The 19,441-nt window shown below is 48.5% G+C and overlaps 6 protein-coding genes across 6 annotated transcripts; 4 read left to right on the forward strand and 2 right to left on the reverse strand.

The window, feature by feature from the left end:
* Positions 1–1,093: 1,093 nt before the first annotated feature.
* On the forward strand, positions 1,094–1,387 carry LOC104585169 (dirigent protein 21). The gene has a single exon (XM_010241181.1). The coding sequence runs from the start codon at positions 1,094–1,096 to the stop codon at positions 1,385–1,387; it is 294 nt and encodes a 97-aa protein (XP_010239483.1).
* Positions 1,388–4,680: 3,293 nt separating this feature from the next.
* LOC100830369 (dirigent protein 22) lies at positions 4,681–5,549 on the forward strand. Its single transcript, XM_003578810.4, has one exon. It carries the CDS (start codon positions 4,727–4,729, stop codon positions 5,252–5,254), a length of 528 nt encoding a protein of 175 aa, XP_003578858.1. The 5' UTR covers positions 4,681–4,726; the 3' UTR covers positions 5,255–5,549.
* Positions 5,550–7,404: 1,855 nt separating this feature from the next.
* Positions 7,405–8,922, forward strand: LOC104584767 (dirigent protein 22-like). The gene has a single exon (XM_024455282.1). The coding sequence runs from the start codon at positions 7,598–7,600 to the stop codon at positions 8,174–8,176; it is 579 nt and encodes a 192-aa protein (XP_024311050.1). The 5' UTR covers positions 7,405–7,597; the 3' UTR covers positions 8,177–8,922.
* On the reverse strand, positions 8,810–9,924 carry LOC100829750 (dirigent protein 22). The gene has a single exon (XM_003578808.4). The coding sequence runs from the start codon at positions 9,668–9,670 to the stop codon at positions 9,131–9,133; it is 540 nt and encodes a 179-aa protein (XP_003578856.1). The 5' UTR covers positions 9,671–9,924; the 3' UTR covers positions 8,810–9,130.
* Positions 9,925–11,909: 1,985 nt separating this feature from the next.
* On the forward strand, positions 11,910–12,782 carry LOC112268701. The gene has a single exon (XM_024454662.1). It carries the CDS (start codon positions 11,910–11,912, stop codon positions 12,780–12,782), a length of 873 nt encoding a protein of 290 aa, XP_024310430.1.
* A 2,476-nt stretch (positions 12,783–15,258) lies between these two features.
* On the reverse strand, positions 15,259–16,353 carry LOC104585171 (SH3 domain-binding protein 1). The gene has a single exon (XM_014902501.2). It carries the CDS (start codon positions 16,309–16,311, stop codon positions 15,646–15,648), a length of 666 nt encoding a protein of 221 aa, XP_014757987.1. The 5' UTR covers positions 16,312–16,353; the 3' UTR covers positions 15,259–15,645.
* Positions 16,354–19,441: the final 3,088 nt, after the last annotated feature.

The following is a 19,441-nucleotide window of genomic DNA, read 5'->3' on the forward strand; positions in this document are numbered from 1 at the left end:
CCACAACCTTGGGGCTTATTTATATAGTAAAACCTTAAGCACGGGCCTGAACCGAAAAACATCACTTATATCCTATTAAAAAAAATATCAAATTGATTATTTTGGGGGATAGAAATGACTTTTTCTACATGTCTAGATGCCAACATACCAAGCAGCCCGATCTCCTCCACCTTTCGAAGCATGAAATGAAGCATATCCATTGCAAGGATGAAAAGCATTGTAGATAAAGGGTCACCCTGCCACAATCCATGTCGGTGAAGGATAGTGTTTACGGGCACACCACTGATGAGAATCCGAGTGGAGTGAATCACCTCAAGATATCCATCAAGAAGCTCCAATGGAGTGAATCAAAGAAAACCCGAATTAATATTTTGGAATCTAGTATGAGAAAACCAAATTTCTGAAAGAAAAAGAATCACATAACCACATATATTAATTGGTCTAATTGCTAACACAAAATCCAAATTTTTGAGATCAAAAGTATTTGACAGCGAAACTGATCGGTCGGGCCCATGATTCAGAGTCACATGCATGGCAGAAGTGCATGCAGGAGCGGTGGTGGGTATCCCGTCCCGGGCGTGTCCAACCGCAGGCACTGTCCGCTCACTGGCCCTTCCACTTCCACACTTCCAGTAGCTGCTTGCCTGCCTGCTGCATCTCTTCTGCATTGCGTCAACACGGTTGCTGCTGCTTGATCTCTTCTTTCAGCGATTCCGGTTGCACGTATGAACGAACGCGCCCATGAGGCCATGAGCTTCTAGATCAACACAGATACATATAACCGAAACGAACCACTGTGTACGTATACTCTGGTGTCTGGGCAATTAACCAGTACTGTACATGTACTTTGAGTACCGATCGGGCAAGGGGCACCACCACTGTAACACTGTTCCTTCCCGCAGCTAGGTAGCGTGCATAATATACTCCTGTTCATAGATCGCACTCGTGCCCGCCCGCCCACTCACTCACAATCTCACTGCAGATACTACAGTACTCACACTCCCAAAGTCCCCCAAACTAACACATTTAAATACCAATCTACGCCCACATTGCCACGACACAACGCAAGCACTGAAGCACAACACAGCTAGCTATGGCGCTCTTGGTGATCTTCGTCCTCCTCGCGACCGCCGCGGGCTCCCAAGCCACGGCGCCGCCATCGGCCCCAAACACTACGCACATCAAGCTCCTGTGGCACGAGGTGGTGAGCGGCCGGCACCCGATGGCGATCCAGGCGGCGAGCGTGCCGACCACGAATGCCTCCAAGTCATTCTTCGGCGCCGTGTACGTCACGGACGACCTGCTGACGGACGCACTACTGCAAATAGGCACATCAGTAGGGCTGAAAAATGCATCACTGACGAGCGAGGCAGCCGCCAGTAACTAGATGCCAGTGACGTGTAAGCCATCACTAACGGGCTCTCAGCCCGTTACTGATGTGTAACCTATCAGTAATGGTCAAGTGTTAGGACCGACAGTGATGAGTGTTGGCGGCAGGGGAGGAAGGGAGTTCTGGTGGGGATTAGGGTTAGGTGGGGTTTTTACAGTACAGGGATTGGGCTGAATGGGTCATCAGGTTGGGCTGGGCCTAAATGGTCATCAGTGGCAGGCATAGATGTAAAACCCGTCACTGATGTGTGTTTTTGTAATTTTGTGCTTTTTCATATTTGGGTGTTAGTGGCGGGCTTTCTATGCCCGTCACTAATAAAGGTTCATCAGTGACGGACGGGTGTACCATGCCACTGATGAGGGATTGTGTTTTGTAGTAGTGTACGCCGCCGGGAGGCCCATGGGCCGGTCGCAGGGCTCGTACGCCACGACTTCGTCTTCACGTCCGGGGAGTACAACGGGAGCAGCATCGCCATCTTCGGCCGCAACGAGGTGCAGGCCGGCCGGCGTCAGGGAGATGCCAATCGTCGGCGGCACGGCCATCTTAGGTGGGCTCGCGGGTTCGCGCAGGCTAGCACGCGTAAGTTCAACCTCAAGACCGGGGATGCCGGCGTCGAGTACAACCTCTTCATCAGACATGAATGACTAGCTACGAAGCTATCTAGCTGATTGGTGACCTTCTTTGATTGAATAAGAGTGAGGTTAATTTACACTGTATCATCTTAATCATGCCTTACGTGGTTTGCTGTGTTCTCCGTCGATCACACGAAGAACTCCCCGTGGTGATATAGGAGAGAGAAAGATTTGCTGTGTGTGTCACCCTTTTTTAAGTGTGGCGAGGAATATTTGTTGTAATATCATTTGTAATCACATTTACAAGCAGCAAGCGGTGGGATTTGGGGGGAAGAGTTCCAGAGCAAGAAATACAATTCATACTCAGCACGGCGGGAGCAGCGTGGCCATCATGGGCCGGAGTGAGGTAGCCGCAGGCCCGCAGCCACGAGGGTGAGGGAGATGGCCGTCTTCGGTAGGCCGGAGTTCAGGTGGGCCTACGGGTACGCACTGGTCAGGAAGGGTAGCTTGGATCTTCTGGGCCGGGATGCAACTGTCGAGTACAACGTCGTCATCGGACACTAGTTAAGCACGTAGCTCTACTGTCTATTACAATATATTAAATTGAAATCGATGGGATGGGTGGACGCCGTTAGTCGGTGTTGGTCGGTCAACTTCGTTAAAATTACAATCAATATGCCACTGTCCCTTATTTTCTTTCTCTCCCGGCTTATTCACGATTTCAGTAGCAGAAATTCTATGGTTTAAATTTACCGAAAGTTATCGTACGGTCCAAATTTGTCACAACATAATACGAACAGTTCTAAAATAAATCAATCTCCTTAGCATGAAATCCAAAATTCTTCGTATCCATCTCAGTATGGAAATCAATCCGAACCCAAACAAAAAATCTCGGTATCAATCTCAGTATGGAAATCGATCTAATCGAAAAATCAATATCCAGACTTCGCCTCCACCGGCTCGTGCTTGATATACTTTCCGTTGTTCCGTAGTATTGCACGGTTTTTTTTGCTAGTACATGTATTCTCAGAACATGGCTAAAAAAATGTATTCTCATAAAAAAAAGCTCTACTGTACATGTACTTTGAGTATTGATCGGGCAAGGGGCACCGTTCCTTTTTGCAGCTACAGTGCATACATTTCCTCCATTCCATGATGTGCATTAGTAGCCCAGAGGCGAAAGATATATTTCCGCGGAAGCAACATCCACCCCATCTTTTTTTTTGAATCATCTGTAACTTTATTTAAAATCGATAACCATTAAGCATAATGTTTGGATTATAAATCCAAAAAATTACAAAATAACTCCTCTTTTAGGGGATCCACTCCATCCCTCCTGGGCCACCTACTAGCACGCCCCGCTGGGCCCTTCTGCTCTCCACTGCAGCCCCATCCCTTCCCAGTCGCCCCTTGCTAATTAATTCCAGCACCTAAAAAATGTTAATTAATCCCAGTGCGGATGAACCAATACCATTTCTTTTGTAATTCACTGAGTACATAGCGGATATTGAAAAACGGTACAGTACACAACACAAAATCATGGTATCCAGCACATCCTGAAACAGATGGCGGCGTACAACACAAAATCATTGAGTAGTACTGATTGGAAATAAAATGCTGATGTTTTTTCTCAAAAAACAAATTTTGTACGGAATTTACCTCTGAACAGTGAGTAGTAGTGATTGCAAAACACTTACGAACTGTGTAGAACTGCTGCCGGGTTGATTTACCTCTTCTTGTTAGTTGATGTCACGAATACGCCACGATGTTAAGTGTAAGTACTAATTCTAAATATAATTAATGAAAAGCTCGTCTGGGATAATAGTATAGCCAACCGCTGGATATAACATGTTGTCAGGTAGCCAACTTATGTAATGGTTAGCCATAATCATGCACCCTCACAGCCTCAGGATAGAAACGCGTGCTGCAGCTGACTATTATTAGTTTACAATCAGCTTATTCTCTCTCTCCTCAGTCTTTCAACTAAAAAGATAATATTTTAAATTTCTATAGCATGTTTGCATCACCATATTAAACTTGCTCTTAGAGGCAGTGCATTAAAAGGTTTGTCTCTTACTCCGTTTCTAAATTCTTGTCGTGATTTTAGTACAAATTAGAACTAAAATTTATTTTGTGCCAAAAGACAATGCTTATCAGAAAGTTTGCACCGTGAGAGAGGCCTTACTTTACACCTACACCTATAATCAAGGGACACTGGTCTAATCAATGGCCAAGATTACGTAGCTCCAGGAAACATCCAAGCGAAGGATCTCAAGTATGCGGCAACGTCAAGGCATCTGGTCCGTTTTTAGAAACGGTGCGGGAGACGAAATTAAGTTTCCTAATCAGGATGTCCAAAGTGGTAGGCTAAACAGTGCCCCGAGCACTACATGTGTACCTTGAGTACTAACCGGGCAAAATGTGCACCGGTTCCTTTTTGCAGCTAGCGTGCATACATTTCCATGCATTTTCTACAATATCCATGTATGCATGATTGGCCGAAAATAGTAACCCAGGTCCAGCCGTCCAGGGATGCGGAAGCAACACCCACTTCCCGCACCCAACACCCGCATGGCCTAAAATATAGACAGCACTTCTGCCCAATCACTCACTCAAACACTCACTAACAGTCCCACTGCAGATACAGTGCTCACTCCCTGAGTCCGGCCGGCAAACATGTATAAATACCAATGCGCAAATGCATGCATTGCCACAACACAACCACAGAACACGCACACGCACACAAGTACAGCATCAGTGCGCCATGGCCGCCGTCGCCGCGCTCTCTGCCGTCTTGGTCCTCCTCGTAACCGCCGTCCCCGGCGCCCAGGCCACGGCGTCGCCATCGACACCAAAGACTACTCACATCAAGCTTCTCTGGCACGAGGTGGTGAGCGGCCGGCACCCGACGGCGATCCAGGTGGCGGGCGCCGCGACCACGAATTCCTCCAAGTCCTTCTTCGGCGCCGTCTACGTCACGGACGACCTGCTCACCACCACGGACAAGGTGCCCGGGGGGCGGTCGCAGGGCACGTACGCCAGCGCCAGCAAAGACGCCTTCGCGCTGCTCATGGCCATGAACTTCGTCTTCACGGCCGGGGAGTACAACGGGAGCAGCATCGCCATCTTCGGCCGCAACGAAGTGCAGGCCGGCGTCAGGGAGATGCCGATCGTCGGCGGCACCGGGGTGTTTCGGTGGGCTCGTGGGTACGCGCTGGCCAGCACGCGCAAGTTCAACCTCAAGACTGGGGATGCCGACGTCGAGTACAACCTCTTCATCAGACATGAATAACTAGCTACAAAGCTAGCTGCCTGCAATGCAATGCAAGCATATGATTGCGCTCACTGGTTGGTGATCACGGCCAGCGTTGATTGCTGTTTAAGAATAAGAGTGAGTTTTACTCGCTCACTGTGTATCTTAATCATTCATGTCGTGTTGTTTGCTGTTGTGTTCATCGCGCACACGGAGGAGAGAAGATTTGTTGATTGACTTTTTTACTTTATGTTTGTGTAATCGCAGTCGATTGATTGCTGTGTGTTGGGTTTGGATTTTGGACCAATATGAAATTCTGTTATATTCTGGATAATGTAGCATTGGCAATTTGGTATCAGCTCCCTCTTTTTTGGGGAGTACATGTCTGAAAACTATTTCAGGTATTTGACCTAGGCAGGTCTCTGAAATTCAAAATTCGTCCTCTAGGTACTTGAAGTATATTTACAGATCCATTTAGGTATAGTTTTGTTGGGTGATAATCATTAACCAAAACTATTTTGGAGCTGGTTTGGACCTGGAGAATCCCAATTGTATTTCAAGAGAGCCTTTTTATGGTACCCCTATACTGCTAGGAGGGAGTGAGCTGTATATGTATATATCCACCGTTGATTTCTAAGGGTAGTATGGACATTTGATATTTAAATCAATCAACCGTAAAAGATCCTGCTGTCTTTGTCGGGCCCACGGCTACAAGTTTAGGCAGGCCGGGCAGCCGCATGAACAGGCGAACATCGACTGCCAGACCTAGGGTTGAAGAAATTGGGGATTCTTTCCTAAGAAATTGAAGAAATTGGAGGGACGAGGGATGGACACCTAGCCAGCGTCTCGCCGCTGCGGTGGTACTATAATTTGATTTTTTAGTCAAACTATTAAAACCTTGAGTGGAATAGCTGGTTCTGTATGGAGATTGGAGAGATATAGACACATACTGTTACCACGGTTAATCTCATGTTACAGCAAACATTTGAAGAACTCTGGTTCGAACAAGGGTACATCGATATCAATGCCAGGAATGAAATATTAAGTTACTGCTACTACATCTTCTCCCGGTTCTGAACCCACACCGCTTTGTCCATGTCTTGGTTATCTCAACCAATGTATCTCATACCTCCTGTGTGGCTTCTGGACATCGGAATTAAACGATTAGTGCAGCAGTATGTTCACAAAGGGCCGCGGGCATGGCGGCGGCGCGGCGGCTCCACGAGAAGGAGAGAGAGTGGGCCAGGTCGGGTCCACGCGTGCTGAAAAATTTCGATCTTCCCAAACTACCCTCTGAGCGGCGTATGTACTGCCGGATATCTACCGTTAGATCTATACAAATAAACGGTCCCTATTTATTACAGGTACCATAGAAGAGCTCATTTCAAGAACATAGATGCATAATGAGTTTCCAAGTTTCAGCATCCACACGTACGAGACACCTGGATTAGTTTCAGAACCTCAGATTCACATTGTTCCTCGTTCTAAAGAAACGCATTGGCCCTAGCTAGGACACCTTGGACAGGCTCAAGTGAACACGTAAAATTCTAGCAAAAAAAATAATTGACCAAACAATTCTACGGAGTAGCAAATTTTTTTATGAGATCAGTGATTAACGTACCGTAATCTAGGTCGACGATGTGAGCTTCGGATCTTTGCTAACCGGGTAGTTACAGATTTGATCTATTGGTTGCTACCGCTAAGCCGCAGGAGAAATTCGTAATGGTCAGGTCAGATTTTGAGACTGTCGGATCTTGCCGTGTGCCCGTGTAAGTTTTGTGCGATCGAGCAGGTTCTGAATCAGAACTTCTGATCGATAGGACAGTAGTCCAAGGTTCGAGCATCGAAGTATTTCGGGTTGGGCTTGGGCTGACTCGTGGGCCGCTGCTGGGCTTGGGCCGAAACCGGATAGGTGTCCTGTCCACGTGCGTGTCGTCTCAAGCTGATGGCTCACTTGTCACAGGCTCAGAGCTTCATGAAACCTCTTTCATTTCGGCTGCTTCGAAGCGCTTTTCGACGACACCATGTCAACATAGATAAGTTGCAATCAATGGAGGGAAAGAAATATCAAGACAAGTATGGGTGCAAAGTTGTAGCAGCCCTGTTTGTTGTAACAACCTAACGGTGTGGGTAACATAACTGCTGAGCCTGAGCTGAATTGCTGAAGTAACAATATGAACACTACGCAAAAAAAAAACGAAAAGAAAATGAAGGCGCGCAATTAATGCAAACACATGCAGCCTCCTGCGTGAGGTGATAACGGCTCCATATTGTCATAGCGATCTACACCCGATTGATACCGTATAAATACACGGACACACAAGGGCACACATATATTGCCACGACATATACACATCACAAAGCAAAACCAGCAAGCCACCAATGGCCGCCGCCGCCGCCGCCGTGCTCTTCGCCGCCGTCCTCCTGCTCCTCTTCTCCGCCGCCGCCGCGCTCTTCGCCGCCGTCCTCCTCTTCTTCATCTCCGCCGGCCCAGCCACGCCAGCCCAGGTAGAGAAAGAGACACACATAAAACTCTACTGGCAAGACATACTAAGCGGCCCAAGCCCAACAGCTGTGCAAGTAGCCCGGGCCGCCACGACCAACACCTCCAAGACCTTCTTCGGGACCGTGACAGTCATCGACGACCCGCTCACCGCCGGGCCGGGCCTCAACACCTCGAGAATCATGGGCCGGGCCCAGGGCACTTACGTGAGCGCGGGGAAGGACACGCAGGCGTTTCTGATGAACATGAACTTCGTCTTCGCCGCCGGCGAGCACGCCGGGAGCAGCGTGGCCATCATGGGCCGGAGCGAGGTGGCCGCTGCCGTCAGGGAGTTGGCTGTTGTTGGTGGGACCGGGAAGTTCAGGTGGGCCCGCGGGTACGCGCTGGCCAGGACGTGTAGCTTGGATGTCGTCACTGGGGATGCCACCGTCGAGTACAACGTCTTCGTCAGACACTAATACAAGCTCTAATTATGAATTAGTCGCACATTTAAGCTAGTGACCAGCTTAATTAATTGTGATGTTTAATTAATATAGTATGCCGATCGATTGGACGGATTTGGTTGGTTGGTTGAATTTGAATTTACGATCCATTTACACGTGAATGTACGTACGTACAACTTAATTTAGTTTTGCTCACTGTATACCTTGTACCGTTGTACGTATTCTTTTTCTCGTTGCTCTGTTCTCGTCCACAGAAGCGGCGAGAAGATACGGGAAGTTGCTGTGTCGTGGTCATCACGTATCTAACAACCGGTCACTACTGTATTTTCCGGTTGGAACAATAAGTGAAGACAAAATTAGTTGGATCGATACTGTAGCTTTTTCATTTATTCAGTACTACAGTGAAACTGCGCACGCCATTTATTCAGCATACTGTCAGTAACTAGTTTCGACAAAGAGTCTACTGATATAAATTCAAATTCATGTCATATATAAAAACCTTAACGAAACTTAATACGTGCTATGTGTTAAAAAAGAGAGAATACATTATTAATTTGTTGTGCAGAAATACATGTAGGTACCCATCATAACAATTTATGAAACGTTTAATTATAGATAGAAAAGAAATTATACAACAGAACCCTTAGAGGACACGTAAAGTCTTGTTCGTAGGACAGCAAAAATACCAATGATGCTTACAAGCAAGAATGTCCGGCAGCCAATTTTTGTTCAATCACTATGATTCCAAACCTAACGTACAACAACCAATCGTCAGCTACTTTTTACGACAAAGCAAACATTCTCTCCTCTCGCCGTCTGTTTTGGTAAAAACCAAAGCAAGAACATACAAACTATATATTAGCATGGCCCTTTATTCAACAGTTGTTAGATATACTCATAAAATCAAATTTCACCAAAGCCGTCCGAGATCGATTACCACTACAGCTTCAAGCAAGCCACCAATACATACTAGTGCCTGATGTAGACGTTGTACTCGACGGTGGCATCCCCGGACTTGAGGTCGAAGGTGTGGGTCCGGGCCTGCGCGTACCCGCGGGCCCACCTGAACACGCCGGTGCCGCCGACGACGGCCATCTCCCTGACGGCCGTGAACACCTCGTTGCGGCCCATGATGGCGACGGCGCTGCCGTTGTATTTCCCGGCCGTGAAGACGAAGTTCATGTTCATGAGCAGCGCCACCGAGTCCTTGCCCGCGCTGATGTACGTGCCCTGGGCCCGGCCCATGAGCTTGGACCCGTTGAGGCTCGGCCCGTCAGTGAGGGCGTCGTCGATGACCACCACGGCCCCGAAGAAGGACTTGGACGTGTTGGTCGTGGCGGCGTGGGCCACTTGGACCGCCGTTGGGTTTGGGCCGGCCACCACGTCGTGCCAGTAGACCTTGATGTGCGTCTCCTTCTCCTTTGCCGTCGCCGCCGATGCGGGCTGTGTCGTTGCGGCGACGGCGAGGAGGAGAAGGACGAGGAAGACGAAGTGCGCGGCGGCGGCCATGGCTGGTGTCGACGCTTCCTTGTTGTGATGTGTGCTTGTGTGTGTGGCTGAGGACTTGGTGGTGAGTCAGTAACGCGTAGTGTCTCCAATTTATTGGGGCCGGCCGGGCGTGAGAAAGAGAGAGATCAGGTGTGTGCGCGCGGTAGGCGGAGTGTTGACAGTTGAATTTGGGCCTTTGGGGATGCCATTCATGGCGTGTTCGGGTGGGTCGTTGGCTCCTTTGCTTGCACTGAATTAGTTTGATCGGATGCCATCACTGCAGAGGAAGCATTTCTCTTTATGCTCAAAGTACAAACCGTTTCCTGGTAACGCTGCAAAGGAGAAGATGCCATCATGGCACTTTGGCAAAAAAAAAGAAGAAGAAAGAAAAGTACAGAGAGTTCCTACTGTAATTAACCGAGGATTAAGTAAACCTTTGTATCTAGAAGCTTCCGAACAGCTCCGAGGTGAAGTAGACTTATTTCGGTCAGCTGACATGGAGTAGCAGTTGATTGTCCTGGAGTGGAGGAGGGTCGGCTTGGGTTGGTGGGCCCGGTTGGTCGGTTTTCGCAGGCTGGCCCATGATGAGTCCACGAGACAACGACCGTATACCGTGACACGCACGCTTTTTTTTTTGCAGTAAATCGCAAGATGCCCCTTGTTCACGTATTATCCTGCAGTACAGGTATATGCGTACAGTATACTGCATACATATACATACGAATTGAAAATCGCGTGGATTCTTTTTTCTCTTTTAACTGGGCTGCATGATCGATCGTGCACCACTCGCTACGTTTGGTCTCCTTTTTCTTTTTCTCCGCGCGCATGCACATGCACCTGCTGCTAGTGCCGACACGAAGGCACGCAGCTGACCGGCCCGACCGGCCCGACCGGCAAAGTCTTTCATTCTTTGTCTCGGTGGACAGGAGTACTACAGGACAGGCCACCCAACACCGAATCCGGTCTACGTGTGCGTGTGGAATCAAATCGCGTGACGTAGTACGCACGCACGTGCTTGGTCATCAGTTCGCCAATTGATTTGATCACCAGGACGTGACATGAATCACGCGATGGTGCATGTAACACCAATTATTAATCCCACATTATTAATGTATTAACGACCGACGCTTCAGTTTTTTTAAAAAAAATTACCGATGCGTCAGGTTTTTTTTTTGAGGGAGTACTAAATTGCATACGGTTGATAGGTGGGCCGGCCCGTTAGAATGTTTGCCTCCTCATGTGGGCAGGGGCCCAAGGGCGGACCGAGAAGGAAATGGTCCAGTAAAAAGCCAATTGATTTCCTGAAAAAACCCAAGCCCCCCGCCCGCCCGAGCGGCGTCATCCACAAGGGCCAAGGCCCAACAGCGCCTCCACCCGCAAACCCTTCCGACCATCGAGCCCACCAAGCACCTTCAAAGTTTCTATATTTTTCTGCCTACTATACTATACGGAGTACTTTCCCCGAGAGAAGTTTTTTTGTTTTGACCGGATCTGACTCAATTTGAGCTCTCGAGTGCAAGGATTTGCTTTGTTTAATCGACCCTTGTTTAATTATTACTCCTACGTTACAAATAAATAAAAAATTGTGTGCGTGCCTGTGTACAAACTCGGATACCTTGTACACGAAGGATTCCCCACTCGGACCAGAGACTAACACGGAGACGGTATCCAAATTCATCCAGAAATCATCCATCAGGCACATATAATACCCACCATAACCGCTGCCTTGCATTGCATCTACATCAACACCCCGAGTTGCAATTTTAAACGTCTTGCTGCATGTAACTTGGCTCCATCGATCGAATACTTGGAGACAGAGTTAACAAGAGAAAGAGAACAAGGAGGGCACAGAGGAGCAGGGTGAAGAAGAAGAAGCAGCAAAGGAATCGTCGCAGGGCGAAGAAGCAGCAGCAGCGTCAGCGGCAGACAGTTATCGCCCCCAAGGAGTTCTTGCCCGAGATGGCATGGGAGATCTTGATCTGGCTGCCCGCAAAAACCCTGGCTCGGTTCAAGCTTGTCAGCAAGGCCTGGCACGCCACAATCTCCGACCCAGCCTTCGTCCTTGCGCATCTCGAGCGGTCCAAACAGAGGAATCTCCAGAACCCCGAGTCCTCCAGATTCTTCATCATCCCCCAGAGGAACAGGAACAGGAACAGGAACAGAACAGGATCCTCCCCAAGCTGAAGCTGCTGCTGCTGCTGCCTCCTCCGTCCACTTCTACCAGTTGTACTCTGCACCACAGCAGCAGCAAGATGACACCATGGGGAAAAAGAAGAAGAAGAAGAGGAGCAGTGCAACGCTGCTCCATGAGAGGCACTTCCGGGCCGACGAGTTCACGCAAGCGGCTCCAATGGCGCACTGCGACGGCCTGGTGCTTCTCCCCACGGACACCAAAACCTACGTCTTCAACCCGGCCACGAGAGACTCCATCTCCCTGCCGGAGAGCAGCCGAAACATGATGCGGCAGGAAGGCCCAAGAACCTGCCTTCCGACTGGCCTGGGCTACGATGCTTCCACGGGCAGATACAAGGTTGCGCGCGCTTTCTACCGTTCTGGAGATTACAGCCACACCGCAATGGGGATGGAGGTCTTCACCATCAATGGTGGCGACGACGACGGCGACGAAGAAGAAGACGGTAATTGGGGCTGGAGGGAAACCCATGAGGATTCTCCCTGCCTTGTCTGGTGCCCTCAGACTCCTCTACACCACAAGGGGCATCTCTTCTACTTCACCGACACGAAGAACCAGCAGCCGTCGTCTCTCCCGCTGGGGCTGCTGCGTTTCAGCCTTGCATCAGAAACATTTGGGTTCACTCCATTGCTCACCAACATGTTCCCGCCTCGAGCCGGAGACGACGACGGAAGCATTGTTATCCATGAGCTTGACGGCGAGCTATGCGCCACTTTCTTCTGCAAGCAGGCGCGAAGATTGTTCGTCTGGGTGGCAAGGGATGTCTTGGACCCGAGATGGGGGTTGCGTTACACGATCCATGTCTCGGAGCGTTTCTGCTATCCGGTGGCCTCGCTTGGCGCCAACGGTGGGTTTCTTATGCGGAGAAGGGGACGTAATTGTCTCATCCGTTATTACGAGCAAGATCATCAGCAAGCCGTGAAAGAAGACGGCGTGTTTTGATTTGGGTGACCTGAGGTTCGTTGGGGGCAATGAAGACACCTCCCTGTGTAGTGACTGCGGAGATTCGTTCTTCAGCCTGATTTTTCACACTGAAAGCCTTGTTCCGCTTGTGACAAAGGCAAGCTTACAGGCCTTGTGATGTTTTGTGCACTTGTCTACTCTGCCCCAGCTTCTTGATTGGATCGATCATACAATGTTTTTCTCGGGTAAACGGGTGAACAAGAAGAAGCATGAAGATGTACAGAGTTTGTTTTTACGCCCTTGTTTTTATGTTGCGTATATGGGGCACTTAAACGTGGTCTTGGCTTGTAATAGTAATAGTTTCCTAAATAGAGGAGAAATAGTCACGCCACAAGCTGGCGGCTATCTTAGTAATAGTAATATATTACTTTAAGGGCAAAGAGTTTTACAAGATAGAGGAGAAATAGTCACGCCATAAGCCGGCAGCTATCTTTTACAGCTAGACCGTGTAGTACAACACCTGTGTCCTGCAAAGACTCCAAGAATTAATCTTAACGGCCAAAAGCAAGAGATCCAATCCAAACAATGGAAGGATGGATTGGGAGGCCATGAAATGTCCCAAGGGCCAGGGGTGAGGCCTTGAGACGTCCCAGGACCGAGGAATCATCAGCGATCAGCCGCCGCCTTAGATTAGATAGCATTGACGGCGATGGGGTGGCACTAGATGGCACGATCCAATTGTCAGAACAGAGCGGATTCACGTTAAAAGTTCAAATATGGTCACCAGTGACAAAACTTTTGCTAAACGGGATAAAAAAAACGGAAATCCCACTAAATGGGGTCAAGGCTGTAAAAAAACACTAAAACTCGAGGGTCGATAATAAATTTACTCTAATGTTTTCGTCAAGTTAAAAAAAATCAACATAAGAATGTGATGACATGGTGTATGCCTGCGGCAACTGTTCTATATATTGTTTTGGGCATCTGGATTTTCGAATTCGGTAGCTAGCTTGGTCCCCTTCTCCTTAATTTGTTTATCTTTCGTCACTTTGGCATCAGACTCATGACAAATCCCTTGTCCCTATGCACGCCGCAACCATTCTTGGCATCTTGAACAGATATACCAGTTTGTCATGCATGTAAATTCATACTAGACTTAAAAATTCTGGCACTTGTGAATGTACTACTGTTTTGCAAAAATTATGTCTAAACTGACGTTATGAGCACAAGCCCCCCTGATGCCCTGTATTTCAGGCTCAGAGCAAGTGCGCATGTGGAGAGTGCTTCCCTTGGCATTACAATATGGAAACCAATGGGGGCTTCCCTTGGCATTACAATATGGAAACCAATGGGGGCTTCCCTTGGCATTGCAATATGAAAACCAATGGGGGCATAGCCCTTTTATCTCCTTGTTATTCCTCTTTGTTACTCCAGATAATTACATGGAAGCCAAAACATGTGTTGATCTGTATATGCAAGTTACAGAAAGGTGCATATAGACACAACGCACTCGTGCTTGATCTGACACCGGCTAAACCATAGAACCGTCGTTTGCGAGGGCTTTTGTACGAGCCTCCGCTCATAAGATCATCGCTAGCTCCAAGATTATCAATCAATCGATCGGCAAGTGGTCTCCAGGACGCTCGTGCTATCAGCAGCCGTGGCACCATGGACGGCCATGTGGTGGGAGGTTAGCTAGAAAGATGATGAGCACATGGACCCTTACCAAGGCCTTTTCGCAGCCGGCCATCGAGCTGTCCATTTGACCACCTGTGATCATATCATGGATCGCAAAACTCCAACCAAGGAAAGATACCACGCATGATCATGCATCAAAGGTTCTCTGTTTCGAGCAAACCGTACAAGGCCTGGGCCAGGGGGACATGTCAAGAACAGTCATCATGTTGTATATACACGGAGTACTCCCTCCGATCATAAATTCTTGTCGTGGTTTTAGTACAAATTTAAACTAAAACCACTACAAGAATTTAGGATTACATCCCATGTCCCATGAGACCAACCTACATTGTGTATGATCGTGACCGCGGCAGAGACAGGAACATTATAGGTACGTTATTGTGTGAAAAACGCTTGCGATGAATTAGATGGAGATGGAAAGAATCAAAAGCAGTGTGTTTCAGCTAGACTATACTTTCTTTCAGGGAAACTTATAATTTGCCGGGAGTTAATGGGATGACATGTACTTAGCACCTAATTAATCAGGGCCGGGAGATGGAGCCATTATGCTGTACAAATATTCTTTTCCATGTTGCCAGCTACTACTATGTGTGCAGTGCAAGTGCACTGCATAATGGTGACCTTGATGGTGTTGGGCGCCAATGGCAATATTCAAGGAGCAGATCACTGCCCACGCTCACCAACAAAAGGTGTGTTACAATACTACATGTACGTACACCACGCAACAGCTTCATAATATTGTCCCCCACGGGATTAACAAACTGAACCAAACCAATCCCAAGACAACCGAACCCTTTTGAATTGAATTTTCTTCTGCAAATGCAACCAAACTTTTCTTATCTTACTCATATATTGATCCAATTGTTTAGCAAAATCCAAAAAAAGATCCAATTATTCAGCACACAACACCCCCAGAAAGAAAGAAAAAGTTGCTAGGCATACGCATAGAGAAACGCACTGATTAAGCAGTTGTACGTGACACCTCAACTGTCTGATCAGAAATCAACGCTCTGGAATATGGCACAGCAGAGCAGAGGACACTGATCAGAAGATCGAGGTGACCCAAACAAGATGCTGTAAATTCTGCCATTGACCACAGTGTTGCTTGTAATGGCAGAGAACCATATAGGAGTACATGTTGGTTATATGCAACTATACAATACATTATACACACCTTAATCAGACATGTTAATTAATTAACCACTTATCTCCGGGCGGCGGCGCGGCCATGCCCTGGACGCGCGGCGACGGTCCGGCGGCGAGGGGCGAGGAACGCGCCGCCGGCGACGTCCATGGCGGTCTTGCACCCGTACAGGTCCAGGAAGCCGAGGATGCCCGCGGCGCCGCCACCGCCGGCGGCGAGCCTCCACGGTCTTGCCGTGTGCACAGCCGATGCCGTCGCTCGCGCCGGCGGTGGCCAGAGCTTGTCTTCATCGGCGTCGGCCGTGCCTTCCTCCCTGGTGCACTCGACGAAGGCGGCGGTGAAGGGGTCGGCGTCGTCGACGGAGAGGCGGCGGCGGCGCCTGATCCGCCGGCAGCGGCGCGGCGGCGGCGGCGGGAGCGGGCGGGGCGCGCCGCCGGAGTTGGACAAGAGGCCGGCGAGGGAGCTCTTGGGGACGCCCGGGTGGCGCTCCCAGGAGAAGGGCACGACGGAGGCTCGGGTGGGGGACGGGGCGGGGGACTGCGACGGGGAGGAAGAGGAGGCTGTAGACACGGAAGAAGACGAGGCGGAGGAGTTGCGGCTGTTGCGCCGGTGGATCGCGGTGGTCGGCGACGGAAGCGAGAGCGGCGGGGGCGGCAGCGGTAGCGGGATCGAGAGGGGCGGCGGCAGCGGGATCGGCTCCGGTGCGGTGGTGTGCGGAGCTCGCATGATGGGAGGGAGGGATTTGAGAGAGACTGCGGGAGGGACACGGGCAGTTGGAGATTGATTTCGTTCGGGGGAATAAATACCGCGGAGCAGTTTGCCGAAAGGGCCCTTGGGTTTGGTGGGTATTGTTTTTCGTTTACCGGGCTGTTTATTTATTTATTTTTCGTCCTGTAAACACTCACGGAGCCAGCCTAATGCCTGGGTATGCAATGTGTTTTGACAAATTACTACTAGTTGTATATTCTTAGATAAGATTTTAAAATTTGTGTATTGTTTAATTAGCTTCTCTTGTAGAGTTTATGTATTATTTATATGTTGCCGAGATCAATGCCGATCTATTTTATTATATAGTTTGTGTCTTGTTTAGTCTCGCCAAATACACGACCGTTGTTTTACATGTTTTGGTGTTCATTTGACGCTGGCAGTGTCGAGGTGTATGCTTTATATACTCCATCACATACATTAAGAAATATAATTGTTGTGTTAAAAGATAAATTCACCAAGCACATGTGTCGTATGCTTGTTAAACTATGTTAGACCATCACATGTAGTCATATAGGTTGCCACTGTCTCCACGGCGTAGATGATATACCTACCGTCTTTTAGATCCTCTCTCGCAAAAAAATTGTGCATACCCATGTTTGAATTCCTGACTCCACCCCTGCCTGTAAAAGTTGCAAATGCACGAACAAATTCAAAAGCATTAGTACTGTACAAATTTTATGTCACGATAAATGTTAGGGCATCCATTGGTATTTCAAATAACTAATAAATATATAAGAGTGAAAATCTCGGAACAATATATTTCCTCCGATCCATAATAAATGTCATGAAATCTAGAAAAAGGAGCAATGGACCGCGTCACTACCTTTCTACTTGGTATTCGAGTGGCTAGCTTACATTATTACCTACCCATGGTAACTAAACCAAGACCGTATTTTAAGCCAAACTATAATTGATTAGTGTTAGAGGTAGATTTTGTTGGACTAACAATTAATACTTCGTCGAAGCACCTTGGTCACATCCTCCACCCAATTAATTTGCTCAAGAAATTAAGTCATGCTTCCCTTTGCTCCGCCGACTATTATATTCCCATCGTCTTCATCTTCGAGACTAGATCTGGTGCCAAGCCGGGCGGCTAGGCCTAGGCGTAGGCGATGAAGGCACCAACCGCCAAGGACCATTTCCGGCGATGGAGCCTTTCTTCTCCTGCTCCATGGACTACGGGTGAGAGAAACAACTACAAATACAAGCAGTGTTGGGGAGTTAGTAATTTCTGGCCACTTGGATGGATATGGATGTAATTTCCAAAAGGACACCACGAGAGCTTAGCTCGTGGACCATATCCAAGGTCCTTTCCGCAAAAAGGACGGACTTGGATAAATTTTCCTTGTTTTTCCCCGTTGTCATTTCTGCCCGTATGCGGACACTCAGATCATGAACCATAGGCGAATGGCCTTGGTCCCCAAGAAAAATCAACAGGGAAGGAGGAGCCAGAGCATCCAGAGTCAGTAAGACAGTATGGTCCCGATCATATCCACCAGCTCCGTTTCATCGATGTGCAGCTCATTTGATTGTAGAATGTTTGCAAAATCAGCAGATCGAGCATCCAGTTGGTGCCTGCCACAAGAAGCTCTTTGCACGAGGAGCCGTTGGTAGTGATGGGACCCTTTCTCTACACGGCGGTTGTTGGCAGTACACTACTGTTATATCCAGCACCACCTTTGCACGCATGTTTTCTCTTCTCCACACGCTGACACGCACGCCAGTTGACGCCCTGTTTCGTTGTTTTTCCGCTGCTCTCTTTTCCTTCTTCGCTGGGATTTTCTTCTTCTTTCGTATGCGTGCATCTGAATGCCTTGGTCTTCCCGTTCGATTCTCACGCTACCAACTTCATTCATTTCTCCGCTTCTCCTATTCTGCGCACGCACAACACATCTAGTTTACCCATTGCATGCGAAACTTTTACGGTACTCCTTGAAGAGACCGTTAAATCTAGCTAGCCCTCCGATTAAAGGGGTAATTTAGAATTTTACTCTTACTAATTAGCCCGTAATTACCAAGTGGCAGGGTAATCTTGACACTAGCCTTTTCCAACCCCGGGACCGTCAGTGTCGCTGGAAGAATCGATTATCGCAAAACAGTTCTCTTCCCGATCAAGCGACACAGGCTGCCGCCTCTTCAACCTGCTCTCTCTACCCATTGCATGCGCGCGTCGTCCCTCCTCCTCTCCATCGATCAAATCAGGCTGGCTCCTCCCTGCGGAGTGCGTGTGTGCCAACACTTCAGAGAATTGCCGCAAGCAGAACATGTGGATCCTTTTTCTTCGTGCCGGCTCAATTCTCAGCCCATTGGGATTGCACTTGGATAGATTTACAACCATGGATACTCCATGGATCAAGTGATTGATTGGCTAAAAAGCATCGGTGTCTTTTTTGTTCATCTGGCCTTAATTTTCTTGGATTCTCACATACAATCAGAACTTGTGAATATGTTTTATGTATACAATCTGGGAATGGCGGTGATTGTCTGACTGACGCCGCACGCGCGATAACCTCGGTCACCGCGTTGTCGAGGGCTGGATTTTGGGATTAGAATGAGATTGCCGTTGCATGTATATGAATAGATTTCGTGATTTACTTACTCCGACGCAGCCAAGTGATACCAGGATCCACCGTCGTGGCGGCCTCCCCGGCGGTGAGTGCGGCCCGCCCCGTCGAGCATTACGTGATTTTTTGTGTGTGGGGTGTGGGGGGGGGGGGGGATTAGCAGAAAAATAGGGACAAAAGTGCAAAATGGTTATGTTGTGATTACCACTTAGCCCCTTATGTCATGGTACTCCCTGATTTTATAGAAAGGTACTCCTAAAAATTTGAATTGGATTACCAGATAAAATTAATCGTTAGATTTGATTGGACAGACGGTCCATATTAATTTCGGGTACTCTTGCATGCTATGCCAGGCCGGCTGCATGTGGCCCGTACCTTCGGGAGGAAAAATAATAGGGACTGTAATATAGCCCTGCAGCAGCATCTTTACCCGATCCAGCTTTACGCTTTACAGGGGAACCGACAACTAACTAACGGCCGGAAGCTATGCTAGTTAAACGGTTTACGATATATAGTAGCTGGTG

Source organism: Brachypodium distachyon, chromosome 4 (genome assembly GCF_000005505.3).
Source record: "Brachypodium distachyon strain Bd21 chromosome 4, Brachypodium_distachyon_v3.0, whole genome shotgun sequence".
Classification (NCBI taxonomy): Eukaryota; Viridiplantae; Streptophyta; class Magnoliopsida; order Poales; family Poaceae; genus Brachypodium; species Brachypodium distachyon.

Coding starts and splice junctions, on each gene's coding strand:
- LOC104585169 (XM_010241181.1), top strand. CDS start 1,094: ATGGCGCTCTTGGTGATCTTCGTCCTCCTCGCGACCGCCGCGGGCTCC.
- LOC100830369 (XM_003578810.4), top strand. CDS start 4,727: ATGGCCGCCGTCGCCGCGCTCTCTGCCGTCTTGGTCCTCCTCGTAACC.
- LOC104584767 (XM_024455282.1), top strand. CDS start 7,598: ATGGCCGCCGCCGCCGCCGCCGTGCTCTTCGCCGCCGTCCTCCTGCTC.
- LOC100829750 (XM_003578808.4), bottom strand. CDS start 9,670: ATGGCCGCCGCCGCGCACTTCGTCTTCCTCGTCCTTCTCCTCCTCGCC.
- LOC112268701 (XM_024454662.1), top strand. CDS start 11,910: ATGGGGAAAAAGAAGAAGAAGAAGAGGAGCAGTGCAACGCTGCTCCAT.
- LOC104585171 (XM_014902501.2), bottom strand. CDS start 16,311: ATGCGAGCTCCGCACACCACCGCACCGGAGCCGATCCCGCTGCCGCCG.